Source organism: Channa argus, chromosome 13 (genome assembly GCF_033026475.1).
Source record: "Channa argus isolate prfri chromosome 13, Channa argus male v1.0, whole genome shotgun sequence".
Lineage (NCBI taxonomy): Eukaryota > Metazoa > Chordata > Actinopteri > Anabantiformes > Channidae > Channa > Channa argus.
Window position 1 is genome coordinate 25332768 of NC_090209.1, and position 23965 is coordinate 25356732.

The 23965-nt window shown below is 43.4% G+C and overlaps 1 protein-coding gene across 4 annotated transcripts in view; it reads right to left on the minus strand.

The window, feature by feature from the left end:
* The window catches only part of prkcz (protein kinase C, zeta), a 79934-nt gene that overhangs the window by 7779 nt on the left and 48190 nt on the right, over positions 1-23965 (minus strand). For 3 of the 4 annotated variants that reach the window (XM_067527422.1, XM_067527425.1, XM_067527423.1), the window contains 11 exons: positions 21196-21327; positions 19361-19451; positions 17817-17872; positions 17542-17736; positions 13814-13911; positions 13074-13160; positions 11713-11848; positions 11391-11478; positions 11045-11164; positions 7156-7235; positions 5931-6020 (listed from right to left, as the gene is read on the minus strand). In XM_067527422.1, coding sequence (XP_067383523.1) covers positions 5931-6020; positions 7156-7235; positions 11045-11164; positions 11391-11478; positions 11713-11848; positions 13074-13160; positions 13814-13911; positions 17542-17736; positions 17817-17872; positions 19361-19451; positions 21196-21327 — 1173 coding nt within the window. The remainder of the gene's footprint in view (positions 1-5930; positions 6021-7155; positions 7236-11044; positions 11165-11390; positions 11479-11712; positions 11849-13073; positions 13161-13813; positions 13912-17541; positions 17737-17816; positions 17873-19360; positions 19452-21195; positions 21328-23965) is intronic. The other variant, XM_067527424.1, reaches the window with a different exon arrangement.

Here is a 23965-nt window from a genome sequence, read left to right on the forward strand (position 1 = left end):
ATGCCTACTTAACTGAGGAAGACCATCAGGTCCAACCTTCAGTCCCCCCGGACCATTAACCAAGTAGTCCGTCTTTCTGCTACCGGAACCTGGACGTTATTCGTAAGTTTCTGTCGGAACCCCAACCCAAACCCTCGGGCCAAGCCAGGTCCTGTCAGGTTTGGCTCAGGTATCCACCCTCCAGTTTGAACACCCTGTTTGTTTTCAGCCATCCTGATAATAACCAATGGGGTTTGGACAGGCAGCCACAGACAGAGTAGGACTGACAAAGACAGAGAGTATTAGTCTTTCCACTATATTTCAATGAATATATATTTAACTCAATAAATATGTCCTAAAAATCCAAGATAAAGAACATTCAATATGGTTAACAAACAACACGATACACGTTTAAGCACTGTGGCTCTTTTCCATATGGTGAGATCTGCCACACTATCAGCATCTTACTGCTTCATTTCTCGGTAGCAACAAAGAAGACGGGACTGAAAAAGAGAGAGAAAAACAACAGAATGGAGAAGGTTGAGCCAGCAGAGTAATTGTGCCCATGTGACTCAGCCAGGAGAGTTTTTGTCTGGTTTGTTTCCATGGTTTCACATCAGTCCCTCATCCTGCTAAAATGTGCACTGAGGACATTTTCTGAGAATACAATAAACACAATGTTTTCCATGTTGTTTTTAGTTGTTTCCTCAATCTAAGAATCATCTAGTCTTTTTTAAAACATGCTTAGAAGCAGGCTGCATTTGGTTGTACATTTAATTTGAAACAGATCTAATTGCCAGTTTTGCCCGTCAGTCTACGACCAACAACCCATAATGATGCAGCTAAAATATGCTTTTAGGAATCTTTCACTCACAAAAGTATTTAGACCCATAATCCAGTGCTGTGTAGAAGCTCCTTCAGCAGTAATTACCGCTTTCATTTGTCTTGGATAAGTCTCTGCAAGCTTCTCAAAACTGGATTCAGGCAGTTGATCTCAGTCCTTCTGGATTATCCTCTCAAGCTTCATTAGACTGGATGGGAAGGATCGGTGAACTGCCATGTTTCTCCACAGATGGGTGTCTGGACTTAGGCTGGACCACCCAAGGACAGTCACAGCTGCTCGGGCGTCGTCTCGGCCGCACACTTTGGGTGATCGTCGAGCTCAAAGGCGAATCCGCGCCGTGGCTCAGGTTTTCTTCAGTCATCTTTACCCCGATTCCGAGCCGTTTCCCTGTCACTCAGATGCACTGCAAATAGCGTGAGGCTACCGACACCGTGCCACATCACAAGAGTGGTTAGTGAGGTGATGAGCAGCACCTGGCCTCCACCAGACACTGTTCAACGGTTCAATTTTGGGTCATCGGACCATAAATTGTTAAAAATACTACCATCACAGAGGCAGCAGATCAGAACATGCTCATGCGCGTCAATCTGAAAGGCACCGACAACAACCTTTTGTTGTAGTTTAGGTATGAATACTGTTGGGGAATCTAGGAAACCACTCACAGTTTGCTTCATTAGTGTTTTTGGTTCAAAGCTCTTCAAGCACTTCAAACAGCAAACCACTCATTTCTCTTTCTTTCTCTACCAATCCCTCCCCTCCCTATTTGCCAAATCATTTTTTTTTAGCTTTTCAGTGCCTACCTACACTCCGTCAGCTTCACCCCCTCACATCCTGACTCCATCTTTCTCCTCTTCCCTTATTTGTCTCTGTCTTACTCATTGTCAGTTCTTCTCACATCCCTCTCCTCTCTCCTACCCCCCCCCCCCCCCCCCCCCCCCCCGGTCTCTCTGATGTGTTGTTGGGCAGGCTGGAGCTCTGTATGGTGGTAATGAAGTGCACTGAAGGCCAGGAACAGGCCGGTCACCTTCACACACACACACACACACACAGGGGAAGTGTCCCTGAGGCCAGAGGGGCACATGAAAGACAAAAGTGAGCCCTGTGGTGTTGAAGGCAATACACAGATTCTAAGATCTCAGCACCTGTCAAAGTGTGTGTGTGTACATTCCAGTGGCATTGACAGGACGGGACGCTGTGACAATCACCTTGAACAGATGTAAAGCCATGTGTCACACACCTACACACACACTGAGTGGTGCTTGTCTCTCCAACGTCCATAGCAGTGCAGACGTACATCCCCAGAAGCTCAGGGAGAACCGTCAGAGAGACTAAGTGCCTTCAGTTCAGCGTCGTTTTCAATTTGCTTACTGAAATATGTGTCAAAATATCCTGCTGCTACTTGTACAGATCTGGCTTCAATGGAAAAAGGGACAGAAGAGCTGGTGTTGTGTGAAAAGCCTTGCTGTTTACGGTTCGCTGTTATCTCCAGTCCTTGCTGGGGTCTGGGAACACTGAGCTGTGACAACACAGTCAGACAGTGCAAGACGGGTTTTAACAAGCCAACAGTTCGGCCACAAGATACTGTGAACACGCCACGTCTGGCAAAGCGCGTCAAGAAACTAAACACTGACAGTAAACGTACACGTGACCATCAGGACGAGGGCTGCTGCTCGAATGGACTCCTGTCTGAGAATAGACTGGATTCAGTGCCTTCAGTTGGCTGCAGGGATTTAATGGACTGAAGAGTAGCGTCACCAGACGCCGTGAAGGGTCTGATTCATAGAAAAATGTTCCTGATTTAGACACAAACCTAATTGGTTTTATAGTAATGTAAACAGCTGCACTGACTGCAGTTTGATTATGAAATTGTCCATCATTGCAGTACATTTGGTTTAGGTAAATAAACCTAAACTTCAGTTTCTGAATAAACTGTTTTATGTGCACTAGTCATTTATTGCATTTATTTACACATCATTTATTTCAATCTATTACTTTCCGTTGCTGCCTTTTGTCATTCTTCTCATGTTTATATCATTTTTATCTGTTTTACCTACATACAGATATTACATTTGTGTGTGTGTGTACATATACACACACACACACATCACAGTGTAGATGTAAGTAATCTACAGTAATAAAGTTATGTATACATAAACATTTACATATATAACTAAATTTGTTTTATAGTACTGTTTTTCATAGATGATAAATCTACGTTTATTTTTATCTTAAATCTTTTCTTCGTGTGCCTCGGTCTCACTGTCTCATAGTCTCATTCTTCGTTGCTTTTGCCTTGTTGTTGACTTCTCTGTTTTATTTTCTTAATACTCCTGTTTTTGACTCTTGATCTTTCGACTTTCAATCATCTTTCAATTCCAATAATCTGTACTGAGGTTGCTATAGGTAAAATTTTGATTTGATTTAGTTTCTTCTCTCCATAAAAACATGAGTAACACAGTATAGTACCAGGATTGGACATTGGACCTGTGAAAATCTATGGTTTTGTCTGATGATTCCGGATTCGGGAGTTTTGGTCCCGACCTGAAAGGCAGCGAATAGTTGCACAGCTCCTACTGTGAAGCGTGATGGTGGGGTGGGGTGGGGGTGGGGGGTGCTCTCTGCTGATTTTTGTGGTGACACACGTCCCATCTGTGTTGCGTTCAGTGGCAGCACCATTTGCTTCTTAACAGCACACTGACCTAAAAACACACCTTTTGTGGTTGTGGAAACTGCTCAAATTTGTTGCAGACTGGGCAAAAGTGAGGCAGCACAAAACAGGGATCATCACAACACGGTGCGAATCGGCTCTGAACAGTATATCGTTTCCTTACTGTTTTTCCTAATGCTTCATAGTGTCATTGTCTGCAGTGATGATCTGGAAATGAACAGACACAAAGACCAACTCAAAGCGGAGGTGTGTCCCAACCTTTGACTGGTGCTGTATATCAGTCTGACACTTCTCTGGCAGTACACAAGTGTGCAGTTGCTAAGGAGGATAAAAGAGGATGGCAGGTAAATGATATTCAAATGTCATCTCTTCTGAGGGAAAACTCCGCGCTCCCTCAGGAGCTGTCTGATGAATATTAATATGTGGTAACAACAGTGGTGGTGTTGCCAGGCCTGTCAGGTCTGAGACAAGCTGCTAGTTTGGGGGCACAGAGCGTCGCTTCTCCACCTCTCACAGCTACTGTGTCAACTTGTTTTCCCTCGGCGCTACACGGGAGCTTTGTCGCTGGGATCAGAATTTTTCTCCGCTTTGATTTCTTTCCCCGGTTTGCCTTTGGTGTGTACTTCACAGGTACTGTGGCAGCACTCATTAACACACTGGCAGTTGTTGTTTCCCCTGTTTTGAAGCCACTATACCAACACTGAGTCATTTCTTTGCATTTAAAATAGCAGTTGGTTGAATCATAACCATATTTTTTGTCATTTTCAAGCCATATTTCAGAATTTATTTTAAAAAACTTGAAGCTAGAGATTTTCTATGACGGCTGATCATATAAGAGTATTTCTAGTCAGTTTCACCACATTCGCTTCCACTGCACAAATATGAATCCTTTGTTTACACGATGACATAACTGATGCCCGTAAAACTGTTCCGCTCTACGCTGTGGACAATGTTTCATTCACAAAAATGCCACTAAAGGCCAGTAAAACAGAAGTGCACGTCATGCACATCATACTGCCAGAAAGTCCCCGACTCTCATGCATATTCAGGCTTTGAGAGTCCTTGATCAAAGCAGCGTTTTTCCCTCTGTGCATGACTCATACTACAGCCCTGGACCCCTAGTGAATTTAGTTTGTGAGAAAGAAGACAAAAGTCTAAACTGGATGTCTTTACTTGGATGAGTCATACATTCCATTTAAAAACCAATTTACTGCAAAAAGGCCGACGATTGATGCAATCGCAGTCTTAAGTTTTATTGTCCGTTACCACTTCAGTACATCACAACATTGTTAGTTATTGTTTAAACTTATGTTCTGCAGCTTTACTTGCGACTGCTAACTATATTCAGACTTTCCTCAGCTTGTTAATCGGCTGTGTAAAGATGCTTAATATTGCATGGCTTCGATCGTTTCGTGTCTATGATTCAAACAATTCTGTGCGTCAGACCTACGCCAGCGATCAGGCAACTGCAATGTCAACACACGCATGCAGTGCTCATGTTTTGGTTAGTGTGAATACATTGGTTTGTGATTACAAATTCTTTTTTGCCTTCTTGTTCCACAAGTGGGGAAGCACTTCCCTGCACACAGCAGGGAGTCTGCCCACAACATCTGGTACTATATCATTTATTCTTTAACGCACGGCACACACGCAAGGCTCCAACTAACTCATGTCACAGAGGCATATAAGAATGTAGAATGAGAGCTGTGCCCTGTTCTCAGAGCAGTTCGGCTTGAAAATGGGTTTTCTGTTGCCACCGTAGTTCTGAGTGAACTGAAACACGCACCCTGAAACCTCTAATGAATGAGCTCTATTGTCCGAAGGGGGGTCCACCTCAAACCCGGCCGAAGGTCTCAGCGTACGCAAGGTTACTTTTCTTGGGCTCATATTGTGTCTCAAATGGCTCGAGCACGACTAGTGAGTATCTGTGCCAAGTTAAAGACAAGCTTTAATAAACTAGTGGAGAAACAGCTTCATATGTGTCCACTGAGGACACACGAGTCTCTGGACAGGTTTATGAAGACGAAAATGTGAATCCCCGAATCTCAAGCACGCCGAACACGTGTGGTTGGAGATTCGAATGGACGTGTTGGACGGCACTAACATGAAATGATGCAATGTTTTGACAGACTCATATTCCCTCCATCCAGTCGAGACTTGTAGAATCAGCCGTGCTGTTGACCTTCCGCCTTCCCAAGTCACTTTTCATTCCATTTGTCACCTGTCTCTATATGTTTTGACAAGGCAACACATGATACAAAATATGTCCTTTTTCTGCTTCTGCTACTTTTTGTGCACAGGGTGTGTGGATTTTAAAGGATGACTGTCCATTTTAGTTGGAAATCTTATGTTGAAAGTGCACATTGAAATGGACACAATAAAAGAAATATTGACTGACTCAGAGCAGCATATTTTTCTCTTTGCTCAGGCAGCTCCTACCTGGTCCCAGTCTATACTGCGGAAAAATGTGTGTGACTTGATATCTGTGAAGCCCGTCTGGACCTGGCAACCCAGCCGCTCCTTGGGATCCTGTTGGGTACAAACAAGCAGGTTAGGAATGCTGGCCGGTCTGTTTGGATGGGTTTCTCTTGCTATGGTTCAGATGTTACATACATTAGCTCCAAAGAAAACCAAGCAATCGCTAAGGGGACAGTTAGTACTGATGTTGACCCCACATGTCTAACTGAACTGGGCCCTTTTCGTGGGCCAACCTATGCCCGGCTGCATATACGCAAGAACCCTGATACACCAGAGCTATAATAAAAAGGCAGAAAGCATAAATACACACGGTTAATCTGCTGGCTGTGAAGCTTAGTTAATCATAGGTGTTTTTACATGTTAGACTGTAGTTCATCCAGACCTAAAAGTGGTGAACTAAGTTTAAATCTCATGAGTTTTCTTATGCCAACAACCAGAGTCAGACTCTGTTTGGTATGAAGACGGACAGCTGGTCAACACTGTGAGTTCTGACGCCGGTCGAGGTTTTTCCAGTAGCACTGCTGTGTGATCCAACCCAACGTGCAGCCCTTCGCCCCCCATCAATGACCGTGTCGCCAGTTCACTGCTTTTCCTTCAGTAGTTACCAGTGTATCACTGCCTCCCAGGAAGACCCCCCAAAACCTGCCGTTTGGAGACGCTCTCACCTGGACAGTCTACATATAATTACTTAGTCTTGCTTCCAATACATCAAGAAGTGACGGTTCACTTGCTGCAGGTTCACCTGTCAGTGGTATTAATGTTGTGGCTCATTGGTGTAGTATGTCTCTGTATTCTATTTTACTCTTTTACAACTACAGATGGTTTAGTCAAATACTGATTCATCGCGCTCTTGACCTCTACGTTGAGATGATGTGAACCATAGGCTGCAGGGGGGAAACATGCAAGAACGAATATATTGAATCATTTGCAGTACAGTCTGTGTTTGACTTTCACCTAATTCTACTATCTTTCCATGACAACAGAAGTAATATTTAAGTTACACTTTACTGTGTCACAGATCAAACACACACACCCAGGGAGTGTGAGCCTAATAAAGAGACCTTCGCCGGCTGTCCATAACACAGCCCCAGTTCTTGGCCATGATCCCACACATGGTGATTTGATGGAGCAGCACTGCAGACAGCACACACAGAGAGAAGGCTGGATGGGAGTGGACTGCTCTCACCTTGTTTAGAAAGCCCTTGAGCACGCTGGCCGCTTTCACCGACAGAGACCTTGGGATGCGAATGGGCTTCTCAAGAATAACTGTTGGCAAAAAGAGATGGTTGACAGCAATAAAAAAAAAAAAGAGAGAGAGAGAGAGAGAGAGAATGGGTTAGAGAAAGAAAAGCAGAATCGTGAGCAGGGAGGAGGATGATTCACAGCACAACCTGCCTGTGGGTGACCGTGTCTGCTGCGTGGGAGTCAAAGGAAGGGAGGAGATACAGAGGACAGTATTCTGTTCTTTCTCTCACTTTTCATGGTCTTCACGCAGCCTTGGGACTCACACAGCTCAACAATCTCATACTGATGAGAAAGAAAACACTCTGAAAATAGTCTTTCCCTCAAAACCTAAATCCAAGGATGTAGAGCTACTTCACAGATTAGTGCTTCACTTGAAGTGGCTGGAGTTTCCCCCCCCCCCCCCTCTCAAATCAAAGCTCAAGGTAATGTGACCAGTGTTTGTTTTCGTGCACGCACACACACACACACACACACACACCCCTTCAAAAAATCTAGCATTTTAAAATAAGTGTCTTCAGTGCCAAGAAGCTAAGAGAAAATTCATTTGTATAAACACGACTCATCTGTAACTAATAATTGTAGCAAAAGTCATGCAATTTGTGCTAAATGAATTATTTCTTAAGAGAGACAACAGGATCCGCCAGTTAAGCTGGTAACACAAACCTTATGGTTTATTCAATGAAAACAAAACATAAATAACGCAGATGTTTAAGGGCAACTACTGGGAGGCACACGGTCTCCTTCATCAAATCTGCTGTACCAACAGCAGGGGCGAGGCCAGGATGATCTAAAGCTTTTCTTCTAACGAAGAAATTACTTCATATGCTTCTCGTTCTTGCAGTGCGCTCATGTTTCGTTGAGCCAAAGGCAATTTTCCACTGTGATGGACAATAACGCTGCGTTCTAAAAACTATTAAATGTGGCGTCTGTGGCTCAGGGGTTGGAGTGGGTCGTTCACTAATCTTAGGATCGGAAGCTCGATCCCTGGTTAACGCCCCGTGTCCTTGGGCAAGACACTGAACGTGGCAGCTGCACTGGGAAAATGTTAAATTGAACGGATTTTGAAAACTACTGTTTGCCAAACCAAGAGTGACACATAACACTCATTCATCACTCAGTCCTTGAAGGAACAATCCAAAGCTTTATATTTTAGTAGATAAAAATGTGCACGTTCTCATGTGAGCACCACCATGTGAGTGCTTCTACCACTGAATCAAATGTTGATCACTTGGCATGTGGACCACCGATTCCCTAAGCAGGGTCTGGCACAGGGTCCAGCTAGGTGGCATATGGCTGGGTGGCTCCTATAGTGAAAGGGTTGGTTTCCGTTGGCAGGAGTTCATCCAGGAGCCTGCTGCTCCACCGGTAAGACCGCCAGAAGGATGGTACTGATGGCAGATGCTAGCCGTGGTGCCACGCTATGCTCCTGACAGTCACAGCAGAGACATCATGCGTCACGCGAAGCTACTATAGTATGGAGGAATGTCTGTTATAGAGGAGGGTGTGGGTGGTTGTGAGAGGAAGGGAGGAGGACGTATGGAGACATGCTATGTAGAGGTACCATATGGCCTAAAGAAACACAAACGCAAACAGAGAGACGGTTCCTCTTTACTTATAGTGCGGCGCCCTAACTGTTCTCTCATTGGCCCGAATCACTGGAAAAAGTTGACTTTGTTATGTAGTTTCCCCATTTACTGGTACTGGTAATATTTAGGATCAGCGAGCTGCCAGGCTGGATATCCGTTGCAGATATGTGTAATTCAATGCTTCCAGCACGAAAACGGCGTTTCAGATATCGAGGATGATTGAGTTTTGAATTTCAGATATCCATACTGTCATTTTGAAGATCCAAACACTGTCACTAGTAAAATTGCAGGTACCCACAATACATTTGTTTATATCTGTTGATGGACAGATGAGATGTTAACATGGAAAAATCTTTACTGACTACTCAGAAATATATTTAAGTTCTATTTGTGTTTATCCTAGTAAACATCATATTTCTATTAGTCAGAATGACAATAGACACATCTGCAAACACATGTTACTAGCAGATTTTGTATTTCACGATATCTAAAATGTTAGTTTCATAGTCAAAATTCAATTTGAGAAATCTTAAAAAAAGTTTGAGCGGCCAGTTTAATATCTGATGCAGCTTCCCAGAAAGAAAGAACAGCTCATCTTTGTTATTGGGGTCCATCTCAGCAGCATGGACAAGGAGACTGGTCCGAGGTGAAAGAGGAATGAGTGCTGACTGTTGCCCTTTCCAACAAAGACCCGAAGCAAACAGCTAAGACGATGCTGCAGGGGCTTCAGGACAAGTTTTTAAGAGGGCTTTGAGTAACCCAGTCAAAGCCCAGACTTAATCGCATGGAGCCTGAGAGGATCTGCGAGGACGACTGGGATAGACCGAAGAATTCCAGGTGTGAGAAGAGGCTTCTGCAATACTGCATTCAATTATTCATTTCCCAAAAAAAAAAAAAAACAGTTTTCACTTTACAGATCATTGTGTGCAGAAAAGATTTTACAATACAGGAAAATGTAAGTGAAATGAAGAGAATGTGTCAGTGTTTACTGGCTCTATAGGCCTAAGGGTAAAATGTTCTCAACCCACAAGGGACCAGCTGAATTTGAAACACATAAATCACTTAATTTCCACGGTGGAACAAGAACTATAGGAGAAGTAACAGTATGATTGTGTGCTCAGGCCTTGCGGGGTTTTCTCACTACTGCAGGCTGCTGCATCACTGCACGTGAAAGATGCCGAAAGATGTCACCAGGTAAAAGAAACGAGGCAAACGTGGAGACACTGCATCAAAGTTAAACTAACGTTTCAGAATAATAAAAATTGCCCTTTTGTGAGATTCCTCCGTGTTAATGAATCGTACCACAGCCATGTAGGCCAGGATTTAAACGCAGACACAAATCCTCTACAACCCAGAGCTGACTGTTGTTGCACTACACTGAATCTGTTTTTCCCCACTCTCAGAATATCAGTTATGCATCGCAAAGGGTTAAATTAACATGTTTTTGTTTAAGTGGAACCAAGCATCCCTGCCACAGGCTCCTAATATTCATATTGGATTATCCTCAATCCTTAAACCATAGAGAATATAGTTAGTAGCTGAGCCCATTCCTGCTGAAGAAACTGGGACAGATAGAGATCACTGTGGGGGGGGGGGGAAGATAAAAAAGCTACTGTCAGTGTGACCTACCTCAATAAAAAAAAAAAACAGCACTTTTTAGTGAAAGTGAAAATTTCCTGTTGTAAAACATTGATTTATTTATTAACCATTCTGAGCACTGCAGTCACTGTCATTTCTAAGGAGCATGCTACAGAATTTAGTCTGCTGTTGTTGCAACGTTCTGCTTTGTTACTTGCACTTTAGAAACGGGGAATTTAGACAGTTGGAGACGATTAAGAGGACACATTTTTGTAGTTTTGAAGTGTGTGATAATAAACTAATGTGTCCCAAAACTATAACTCTTGAATGAATTTTGTAAAAGTGTGTTGAGCTACGGAGAGAAAACAAATGCAGTTTACACATATTTACACAAAGTCCTCACTCAGGGAATTCAGCCGTACACCTGTCCCTCAGGTTTGACTTCCGTTCTTGGCTGAATGCTTTATCTCCACCCTGCAGCCATTTGTCAGGAATGCCCAGAGGTCAAAGTCCAACTGAACTGAACTTTAACCTTTAGTCTTTGGGCGTGTGAGGTTTGTAATAAGTGAAGCACTTATGAAGAGCTTTTCTGGCTATTGGTACTCGAAGCGCTTTACGCTGCTTCACATTCACTCGCTGTAAAAACCCTGACTTCCTGCGTCTCACCTTGAAAAAGGTACTCCTCTGTGTTCATGTCAGGATTGTCGGTGATGATGTCGAACGGGGACCTCCCAGCCATCATCTCAAACATCAGCACGCCCAGAGCCCACCAGTCCACACTGAAGCCTGGGAAGGCAAGCAACAGTACGATTTCTCCACACGTGGTGCATTGGTTGCACAGAAACACTCATTTTGCATTTCAAACTTTAGCTTTTGCTTTGGTACATTGCTGAGCTGCATGCGCTGGTGTGGGGCACGATCGTGGTCCAGCCCCCCCTTTGCTTTTCATTACGATTTAAAGATTTATTACTAGTAGCACAGAATTTAACCCCGTGTGACTTCCTGTATTCACCATAGTCTTCTCCTCTGAGGATCTCTGGTGCAATGTAGTTTGGTGTCCCACAGAAGGTGCTGGTGGTATCACCCGGTCTGATCCCCTCCTGAGTGGAAGATAAGGAAAAAGAAAGAAGTGCAAAAGTAAACCCATCAGCCGTCGCCTAGATAAAAGAGACAATGTGAAAGATATGATATGAAGAGTGTCGGGAAAAAAAGACAGAGGCCCTGTTAGCAGCTCCAGTCAATACTGATCCACTACATAATTGATAGCGTTACACCAGCTCTGCACATGATCTACTGACACCCAAAAAAAAATTAAAAATCTCTCCTTCTCTTACTTTGCACATGCCATAGTCTGTGAGTTTGATGTGTCCCTCGTGGTCCAAGAGAACGTTGTCCAGCTTCAAGTCACGGTAGATGATGCCCTTTTCGTGAAGGAAGTTGAGAGCGATACAGATCTCAGCAGCGTAAAATCTGTGAGGGAGGGGACAGATGTGTGAGTTTCCCCCGTATACACAGCCAAATATGAAAAGTTACAGTACACACGGTGTTCACATGGTTGTAACCCACAGTTTGACAAAAGCCAGAAAGGGAATTTGAATGAGGCTGGACTTTCACCACAGCGATCTCATGTGCTTGGTTTCCATCTTTGGTGAGTCAGGAGAAGGCTTCCTCTCCATGTGTAGGTAGCGCATGTTCTGTCAAAGTGAGAGATGTTTGACAGAGGAATCACAGATCCCACGTTGCTCCCCCACGTTTTTTGCTGTGACAGCCTTCTTTGTACGCCGTTGTTTTGCTAGCTGGCATGAGACTGATAAAAGCCGCGTCCTATCAGCGGCACCATCCTTCGCCCACTGGCCCGCCTCCCCCACAGCACGGGGGAATGCGGCAGGCAGGGCTCTCTCTGAAAGAGCCACTCATGAATATGTACGTTCATCGTGAGTTGATTAACATGCTGCTTTGCATATGTACAGCCACTGTCTTCAGAATGCAGATCACAGGGGCCGATAGGGGCCTTACAGTGCCTCTCTAAATTACTCAGCCTTTGATCCAGCTGCTATCGGAGCCGCAGCTGGAGTGACTCGCAAGGAGACGGGCACAATGAATTATAGGCGCTTTTTATATTTCTCAAAGGTGGAAAAGAAAGTGATAAGTTGGGTTTTGGCAAAATTAGCATCCCATTAAGCCTGTGTTTGTAGGAAGTGCGTGGAGAAGGTTTGAGTGCTAGTAAGGTTCATCAGCACACACACACACACACACACCAGTTGTCCCACACAACAAAGCACAAGATCTGTTTACGGATGTGGTAGAGTTTGTCCTCGGTGAAAGACACAAAAACAGCTAGAAGTAAATACATCCTGTTCTTCACCAAAATACCTTAGTGTGAATCAGTTCACTCAAACACAGTAGATGCGCTTTCTCGGTAAACTAGCTCAACTAAAATCCCATCTCAAACTCTGCCACTTGTATTTCATCCACCGATCAGGCTCTTTATTCCTGGGGTTTCGAGAAAAGCCAGAGGAAAAAAAAAAACAATATCAGACAAAGACGCCGTGCGTTTAAAAATGCTACCTACACATGTAGCACCTCAAATGAGTTAAGAGCCTCATAAGAGTTTCCATTTCCTTTTGGAGGTGGAAGGCAGAGGTGTGTGATGTTCAGGATTTAGACTCTTTAATTTCTCAGAGTGGATGTTTACCTTGCATGTTCTTCAGGGAGCTTCCTTTGCCGTTGCATATGAAACATCAGGTCCCCGCCGTTTACATATTCAATCACCAGAAATAACCTGGAAGCAAGAGCACAATGAGAAGCACGCTAAATACACAAAACACCAAAAACTCCTTCAGGTGACAGCTTTAGTTTTATTTGGATGAAAAAGGCCAGCGACATTTCTCTTGAAACACATCCACGACATTTGCGTTCACTGAGCCGAGAGGCTCACTGCATGGAACGGGTTACACGTCATGTGACAGTATTATTAACATACACACCTGACATAGCGACACACCTGTGTTTGTTCATGCCAGCAAAACCCAAGACGAGAATATTCCGAATAAATATGGTAAAAGATCAAGTATCAGATACTACAACCTCCCAACACATTAAAATCCATATAGATCCACGTTGTAACCCACAGTGACATCCTCAGTGCTTCTGATATTACATGTCTGTGTAGTATCTATGTGAAGGCTGAGAAACACTGTACATTTTAATTTGTCCTGTATTTGCACCGATGGACGTCTCATTTGTGAAGGTTTTGCTCTCTCATGAAATACATGCATCAGACTAAGACACAGTGGTAGTTTTACTCCCGACACAGAGTTCAACGATAGAAAAGTAGTGGACATTTTACTTGTGAGTAGCATATACTGATTTCCATGGATTTGCTGATGATTGTAAAAGAATGAAATTAAGAAGACAACACAGTTCCAGCCTTACCGACTTTCTGTCTGAAAACAGGAGTGGAGGCCTACTAAGAATGGATTGGTGGACGCCTGCTCAAACACATGCTTCTCTGTCTGCACCCAGTCAATATCCTGGAGAAGAGAGGGGAGACAGACAGAGACAGAGATGGCATGAAGGCAGGATAATGTATTAATAAATCAATTTGTGTGATCAATAAAAATTCTCAGACAGACGACTGTACGCTGTGCCACAGATAATGAGCGTCTTTAATACAACCCGTGCATTGAGGATTATTCTGAGACTGTTTTGTTCCTGTCCCAGTTAGAAGGGTGAACCTTGGACAGTGTGCCAAAAGATAATGAATGCCAAGCCCATGTTGAAAACCATCCAGCAGTTAGTCATTGACACGAATGAGACTCAACAAAACCTTAGAAAAATGACAGACAGAGCTTCTCTTAGCAGGCTGGGCTCAACGTGTGGAACGTAAAACTGCAAAATCTAAATCTGTGCCTGTTTTTATAGAGTCAAACGTTGCTGTAATGAAGTTACTGCCTCTGCAGAGAAGCGCGCTGCTGGTCTGATGATCACCTGACTTTCCGCAAAATAAAAGCATGCAATTGTTAGTAAAACATTGTTAATTGCTGTCTAAAAAATCACGAGTATGAAAAGTGAAAGTTATAATGACGCAGGATGACATTTGTCGTATTATCGTTATCATTCATACTGACACATTAGCATGAAGCGAAAGTACTGCTTGGTTCACTTTCTGAAGAAATCAACGCTTCACAATAAAAGAGCTGAAGCACAGGCAGCGATAAATAAAACGGAGAATTGATTTTCTGCCGTCAAACTTCAATTATAGAGAGCTGCAAGTGTTCAGCCTGAGGCAAGGAGGTTTTATGCTCCTTCAAAGTGTCATTAAGTGGATGATGGTTAACCTTTAATGTGAGCTACGACAAAGTAGGTCCACAGTTTAAGCTTCCAGTGCGGTGCTCCTCATTATTGCTTCGAGGGATTTAGTATTATACACAATATTCCAGCACAACACGTCCACCGCTGGTCATGTTGGCTCTTTCAGCAGTTTGCAGTCAGTCTGTGGAAAACTTACAAGCTTCTTTTGATGTTCGGCATTAGGCTACTACAGGGATGAATTATTCAACAAATGTGGATGAATAGAGGCATGAATAAATAATATTCATTGGGGCAAAACTGCATCTGTGTTATGGAGTCAAATGTGCTTTCATACAAACGCTGGATTTAAACTCTGGATTTTTAACTGTGAATTGTTTATGTATGGAGAAGGAAAAGTTACAGGTGGAGGCATGAAGCCTGTGACGTGATTCGTGTTGTCCAGGATTAGCGGGACAGATGCTGGATGAAGCAGTAGCACTGGACAGGGATCCTGGCCCCGGCTACTGTACATGTACAGCCTTTGGGTTGTGTGCTTTTAAAGGAGCCACGTGTTGGGCAACAGCGCCATCTAGTGGCTGTTCTTATCACAAACACAACAGAGGAGGGACAGGACAGTTTCACGTCTGCAGATGACAAGCTGCTCGACCTTTAACCTTGGACACAACTTGTCCTTTCTCTACTATTGTGACCAGTGCTTTTCCCTAACTAACCACCTTCATCTCAAGGTCCATCTTCTGCCAAAATGAAAAAATTCCAGCTAATACCTGCTACTACCTGCTGATGTCGGTAGTCCAACATCTTTATATTAACTAAATTAATGCAATAGGAAAAAAAAAATGCACAGGAATTACAGGTCAGTGCTGATGTTGTTCTGTTTCAGGGTCTAACAATCAAACACGATTTGATTTCTGCTCCACCCAAATTACTGGCACCATAGTAGATTTTGTTTGTCCAGGTTTGAATCTATTTGTCTCAAAAATCCAGATCCACATACTTTGACTTCATGTGAGGGGCGGGAAATTATTATAATCTGGAAGGACCAACGCTTTAAGACTCTAAACATGGTGGTGTTGTTATGGTCCTGTACAATTCCAAATAAAGGTAAACAACCGTCCATTTAGCAAATTATTACTAAAAACACCCTCATTTCACCTTCCCCTGCTTCCTCCTAAACTCCAACCTCCACATCTGTTCCATTTCTTCTTTGTTCCTTCCGGGACCTTCTGAGACCGATCTGTGACTCACTCTTTTCTCCCTTTGACTCATTCCTGTGATCCATCCCTCCATGCATATTTCACTGTGCTGTCATCACCCTCCCTTTCCAACTTTTAACCCTAACATTATCCTTCCATCCATCCTTTCTTCAACGTTGCTCTTTAGACATGTTAGATAGTCCAGCACTTTTCAAGCCGGACCTCTGGGACCCGGACTCAAGGTTCTCTTTATTCTAGCCAGCTAATTGAGGACCGCTTCACAGATGGAACCGAGGTCAAAGCAATTAAATAGACAGGGACGTCCAAAACTGGCAGAATCTCAGAATGTCGTCCGTTAAAACACATCTGACCCACTGAGAGACTCATTTGTCCTTTCATCCATCCTGGACCAGCACAAAAGCTTTACAAGCTGAGACGCTTTGCGTCTCCTCCACGTTTGACGCACCCAGCGCAAACTGGAGGTGGCAAACTGGCACAGAAAGTGCAGCACGTGAGGCTAAGCTTCTGGATCCTGGAGCAGCATCATGCTGAAGTTGGGGAACAGGACACCGGTACATATTTTTAGTTTATACAGAAATCAATAAGACAGGCTCATCCAATAATGTCACCATGTCACTGAGCTTCTTACTCTGTCGTAGATTTCTGCAGACATGTTTAAGCAGCTAAAACAACAACCTTTTTAGGAGAACTGCATTTCTGCAGAGTCACCAGAATGTAAAGGTCATAAAGTTTTCAGCAAGTTGTAGGACCATCGACAAACCCCAGCATCAACCATGTTACTCAGAAGAGAAAATGAAAGGCAAATGGTACAATTAGCAACATTTCAGATGCTCTTGGTTTCACTTTTACCCCCTAAGATAATCTGCCAAAAAGTCAAACAGCTTGTGTTTCTGGATCTCAGCAATAACTGTGGCAAGTATGATGACATCATAACTGAAAAACTAAATTCTAGACCCAAGTTTAAAAAAGTGTCCCAGAGACAACAAACACACAACATATGCTCAGCAGAGTCACATTCTTTCAGTATCAACGGCCCTCAGAGATTCTTGCAGCTTCGTGCTACACTTTGAGTACAAAGACCCATTTGTGGGAAAAAATGATAAAACCTAGAAAATGCAAAACGAGCTTCCGGTTCAGGAAAGGTGTCAAATATGTAACTACAATCCCATATTTATAGTAGAAATTCAGTATGCTCTACATTGTACCTTATTGTGAAGGGTCTTGAGTGAGGCGCAATTTCTGCTTTATTACTAATTTTGTGCAGCTTCTTGTTTATTGGAATTTGATGCTGACAATACCTGAAGGGCTGTGCAGAGGGTGGTGGTGTGTTGCAGATGGTAGCAGAGCACAGAGACAGAGATCTGGGTGGAGCAGGGTGGTAGCTCTAGCTGGAGGTGCATGATGTTCAGTGGTTTAAGCCGGTGGAAATGTAAAGCACAAGCAGACAAAGTGGAAATTGGCTGATGTGTTTTCTCTCATTTTCTCACACAGCCACAGCCACTTTAACCCGACTGTTTCGAGTTGTTTTTCTATATTCAAACTCGTGTCCGTTACGGTGAATTCATGCACTTTAAACCAACCCCAAGCAGCCTGCGTTTCACGACCTGCCCCCGTTTCACATCGTCCACATCTCACCTCATCATCGTGGACCAGCTCCTTCTTCACCACCTTCATGGCGTACACCTGCTCATTCTTCTTCAGCCGAACCAGCAGGACTTTGGCGTAGCTGCCGCGTCCGATCACTCGGATCAGCTCAAAGTCCCCGAGCCTGAGAGCCAAGCCCTGGGACAACTTAATGCCTTCGATGCCATCCACCACTGCTTTGATGTCCTACAGCAGGTAGAGATAAATATGAACCGGAAGGCAAAGCGAGAGAGTAACACAAAGCGATGTGCAGTGATGCGTCTTACCTCTGTGTCTGCATCTTCTGTTTTATCCACTGTACAGTTGTGTGGTAAAAAAGGTACTGCAAAAACACACAGTCACTTAATTGGGGCACTTTGCACATGGTTGTAATTCAATTAGCAATTAACTGTACACGTTATTATTTTTGTCCAGCAGAGGGAGGTAGAGTACACTGAATCCAGTCTGGCTGTCCACAGCAAAAAATACTAAACTAGGTCAATCCGCTGGAGGTCCCAGAGCCTCTTATATCAGGGGCCCCCAGGCAGACCCCCACATCAGTCCACAGTCTCCTCTTAATAGGATTTACAACTCAGTAGTTAGTAGTAGCAGTTATGTGTTCAGATAGCAGGCGAGACGGACAGAGCTACGTAAGTAATGATAAGTCACGATAAGTGAATAGTGAAGTGAAGCTTCCAGCACGTCTGAAGAATGACACCAACATCCCCTGCTGCTTCCTTGATCGCGCTCCAGTAGTCGTGCACTTGTTTACCGTATACACACCGTCCTCCACATGTTACTATGTTCAAAAGTTCACCTACGGAATCCTGCAAAAACCATAGCTCCTAATCTATGCAAATGTAAACTCCTGAGCAAAGGTGGTAAGTGCATTTACTTAAGTACTGCACTGAATTATGAAGTACTTCCATTTTACTCCATTACACTGCAGAGGGGAATGCTGTAGTTTTGACTTAGTTCAGAATCGCACCCCAAGTCAAATTCAACCCTGTTTGAACATCAATGTATCCTTAACGAAGTACTCAAAGTATATTTTAGGTACACACACTAGTATACAAACCCAGTATACAAATAGTAGTGTGGATGTGGAACACAGCAGTAGGGGGTTAGTGTGGCGGCATCAACACGTTTAGTTTCTACTGTGCAGATACTAACCGGGTATTAGTCCTACAGTTCTACGTTAATATTTACACAGCAAGTCCTTCCAACTCCATCTTTCTTTTTTGGAGAGGCCCTATTTTTAAACGGATACATTCGGTTATTTTATAAATTATTCATATTTCAACGGTCCCCGCACAGCCACTAAAAGCAGTAATAAATTGCCTTTTGTCAGGGTTAATGTCCCTCAGACTTCAGTTTCCGACCAAAAATGATTAAAACCGCATCAGCCAGACAAACCTCTCCATTGGGTGACGTTTAACCAATGATCACCATTACTTGGTACAGCAGTCTGTGCATGCACACATTCACTGGTGGGACTGTGCTGGTTAGAGTCACGTTGTGGAGCTGCGTGTCTGGCTGATGTGCGTCAGGCCTAAGGCACAGACGAACGGGCTGATCCAGGCTGCGGACTGACGGACATTATCCGCGATTATCCAGGATTAGAGGAGGTTCTTTAATGTTCTTTAATGTCTACATGTTGAAATTCATTTTGACCCTACGGGTACGAGCATGCACACCCGCCTGTGTGACAGGTGATCTGTGCACTATGCTGCATACGAAGGCTCAGCCATAACATTAACATTTGCAGTTAACTAACTTTTATTTTGACCTAACTTCCTTAGGGGGGAAAGAAAAAGTTTGAGTGTCTTACTCCCATCTGTGTCCTCTGTGTCATCAGGTGGAAGGTCCACCTCCTCGCTCTTGGCATCTGCAGGGGGCTCCTGTGACGGCATGACTGGATCCTGAACAAAGACATTCAACAATGCACCCAAATATCCAGCAACATGTTCCTGCAAATATTCCCTGAGGTATCCACTCATGGTTTTATCATCCTGGAGGAATGTGCAATAGGGCATTTTTGTGAGGAGTAAGCAGAGGGCTGTATTTGGAGACGTGGTCTCAGCCAGTGCACAGACATACCGTTGCTCACAGAGACTACTGACAAGGTCAGGATTTTGCTACTAGAATCATTTCCTCTTATCAAGTTCCGGCGTCGCTTGTGTGGCACCGGAGATACTGAGCGTAAGCTGTTATCACGAGGGAATATTCCCACTGCTGAGCGGGGAAAGTTCACTCTGTATCAGGAGCAAATATTGGACTGATTACATTGATTGTCTAGTCAGAGTGTCAGCGTTCAGAGGGCTGAATTATAAAGGTTTGACTGCTTTGACTGTGCTAAAATGGAGTGATTACATGCAGCACACTGATTTGCTGTCACTGAACACTGTGTCTCATTTCAATAGAATGTGGATAAGAAACAGGAGGACGAGCCGCAGAAAGACAAGAGCTTTTCAGATGTGCGCTTGACTGCACTGATCTCTGATCTCTCATGAATAGCTCTGCGCTACTACAGCAGCTTAACGTACAACAGCTGCTCAGGGGAAACAAACTATACTTCTTACATATTCATTCATACAAATGTATGTCAGGGGCCAGTCGTCCACAAACTGCAAGGCTAATGGTGCGACTCCCTTTTTCATCCCGGACAAGACGCCGAACTCCAGGTCGCTGCTGGTGTGTGCACCCTTTGCATTAAAGTGTCTAATGGCTAATTTGTAGCTGTAACTGTGATGTGTTAAAGTAGGATTTCTGTGCACAACCAAACAGAAAAACACACAACAGTGGAGATATTTTGGTATTTGGAATTCGAAAAAATTGTGCAAAGCAAATCACGTCTTCAAATAGAATTAATATTTTTATGCACAGAAACTAACTTTCATTTCCCCGTCGTTAAAACTCTACCTGAGGCCGTGTGGCATTTAAAATGTGAGAACAGAGTCTATATTCTGTTTCTAGTAGAAAAGATTCTTCCCACTATGAGTCAGGATTGAACTCTTCTGTCCTTTAACTGTGACAAAAGCCTTAACAACCCTGAACTTGATGGACCTGTGGAGAGAAATTAAAAGGTCTTTTTTTAAGAGAGGCGGCACATCTTCAATGACTTTAGGCAAGTCTAGTTAAAATCAAATAGCTCTTCTGGAAAAACACAGTTATTGTGTCTAAAACTATAACTACTGTAATTATTAACACTATACTTTTACACAAGGGGATTTAGACACCTACAAATAGTCCCCACTTTTTCTCAGAATTCTTTAAGGACTCTGACGTTACACCTCTAAGCCTCTAACTTTTTTCTTAGAATTAGACTCTTTTTCCTCAAAATTCCCCCCATAATTCTCACATTTCATTTTTTCCCCGAAAAATCCAGACTCTAAAGTTTAGACAGTTCTGACTATTTTTTCTTTCAGAATTCAGACCTCAGGAATTCTTAATTAATTCTTAATTCTTTCAAAGTTTGTTTTAAGCTGAAATTAAACAAAGTGTAAACTTGTCACATATATTAGGACATCACATGACACTCCCTTGGGGACAGAATGTAATTTTTATGGTTCACGTTGAGTAAAAACGCTGAGACATTGTGTCGGCATTGGATGTGACATGCTGAAACGCTGTTGCCTGCTGCTCAGGACATGAAGAAATACTCACCATAAGCCTTTGGCAGGTCTGAGGGATGAGTCTGTGACAGCGCTTATGGACCAGCAGTTTGCAGTTGATACACTTGTAGCCCTGCCTGCCAAGCCCCCATATCCTTTCAGTACAGTGGCCACAGAAGGCTTTCTGCAAGACACACAGTGACAGGTTAGTCTTTAACTCACACACTGAATGACACAATATTGATTTTTAATCTGGTGTTATTTAACAGAGAGCACTGACGATACAGTAGCAGAGTGTAATAGCTGAAGACTGGAGCCTGCATGAGGCACAGCCTCCTAACTTGGAGAATATGGAGCCAATGCAAAGGCTTCCAACAAGAAAATTAGGAATAGAAATAGAAGAGGACGAGTGGAGATGCACATTTCCGGAGGAGTTGGGAAATTTCCTTTTTTAATTTCAATTTTGCAAGATGTGTTACTTTAAGTGGGCTCTTTGTTTCATATCTCAGTTATGTTTTTTTACTTGTTTTTGCTGTATCGCCTACATGTCCCATTATCCTGAGTACAATTTATCATCTTATCTGCTTTCTCCCTTCACTCGCATACATCTCCAGTCAAGCTGAGACTGAAGTTCCCTCTCTGTTACATAACAGTTTCCAGAGGATTAGTTTTTTATTTGGTCCTTGTGGATGCTCTCTTACATTGCTATATTAGTAGCAAAGGATGTTTTGTTGGCAGCTCAGAGTCCCTGGACATCTAATCTGTCACCAAAATGCCTCACCGGAGACTAAACACTTAAGATGCACTGCGTGTGCTTTGGTGTGTCTACAACCCTCATTCACGGGTTGTGCACGCTGACAGTGTAAAGAACAAGTCCCAGTCAATGCTGCGTTGCTATGGAAATGCTTCGGCAAGACTTCAAAGGCTTCCTTCAGTCTTTCTAATCTAACTCCACATAGAGGTTGGGATGCACATTTATAAACTAATCACACACATTTGCCTCGTTCCCGGTTTCATTTTGTACACCGCTCACACTACCCATGATATTTTGCTTTTTTACCGTAATAGAGAAAGAAAATCGTCCTTGTGCTGCGTGATTAAGACTGCATGCAAAATAAGAAGGCAGCGAATAAAGCCGGGATTTAAACTTTGCATTTCAAATCTAGCAGAGATCTACAAGCATAATAATAAATGCTAATACAGGCTACATGCTAACATTCTCCTCCTCCTAATGCTGACACTATAATGTCCACCACGCTCACCGTCATAGATTGTGCCACCATTTGATAACTGGCACCAACATACAAAGTAGAGCCATTATCAGGATGGAGATTTGGCTTGAAAATAACAGAGAAGTGCATGATAAATAAAACTGAACGTGCATGTACAATCTAATATGTACTTGGTAATGTTACAAGAAAACGCAGTGCCACTGTTGGCATCATGTTAACGATAGCTTGTAAATATTCGATACTGATCCTGCTTCTAGCAAATACTATTTTGTTGCTTTTGGATGGTTAGATGCGATTACACACGTGCTCCTTCCTGAATAAAGGAACCATGTTTAATGAGCTCCCGTAAAACTGCCAACTTGTGCAATGTTGCATCACCAGCACGACTTAAAAGTGGGTTCAAACTCAGACTTATTTTCCCCAGTTCGCATGCTGAATTTAGGTCCAGACAAGTGAGTCACCGGAAAGACTGTTTTTTTCCTAAACCAATAATTAGCAAAGATTCCTCGGAGTTCTAAGTTTACCTCCAACCAACACAGATGGAAATGTAATTCGGCAAAAAAGTTTATTCTTCTGTAAAGTGATTGGATGTTACACATTTTTGGCTGCCATGTGTTGACATGAAATTCTACTGTCAGTCAAACCAAAACTGCCCAATATAAGCTAATAACTAAATCTTTTAATGTATATGTAAACTTCACTTATGCAGAGACGTTCCACAGAAACACAGGATTGAAACCCTGGGAGGAAGTTAAAGCCACAAGAGAACACTTGGCGCTACAGTACAAGAACCGTGAACAGTGCAAGTGCATTAAACTGGCCCTGCACCAAAACAGCTGAGTCTGTCAGCGACATCCTTGATCCAGATGGACATGTCCCCACGGCTCAGTGCTGTAAGAGATGTAAAGATAATCCCAGAATCCCAGAGGCTGCTCTACTCTTGGATTTGATTAACTGCGGGATTCATCACAAACCCCCCACTACATTTTAATGACGTACGACAAACTGAACAAGCCCATCAACCAGGATAAACAGCAGTCACATTATTCCAGCACTGAAAGCAGCGCAGATGATTATTTTTATTTTATTGTTTTAACGGTAGCCGCGCTTGTGGGAGAGCTGATTGTAAAGGCTCAGAGTCCTGCAGCTTGGGAATAAAACGATGAGCTAATAGGGAAGGCTTTTATCGACAGGCAGTCATCTCCTCAGCCTGGCATTCAACATTACACATCATATGAGTGCCTGGAAACGGACCGGCTTAATATGCTGAGATATTACGAGCAGTCTGATTCACCTCAGACGAAGAAACCTCCTCGCAGCAAACTGACCGCTGTGAAATCAGGTCATTACAGCAGCATTGGACAAAAGTTACTGTCATCAACAAGCCATCGCAGCATCTATAGACAGGGAGGCAGACACTCAATTCAATGCTTGTGGCAAACTAATCGCAGTCAGCAATGGCAAAGCTGTGATGGCAGAGAAAGGCTGGCGGCCTGTTGTGGGAGGACCCTGCTGTCTGCCCAATGACAGCTGGGACCGGCTCCAGCAGCCGGTGACCGCTAACAGGACAAGAGCTTAAGATAATGAAGG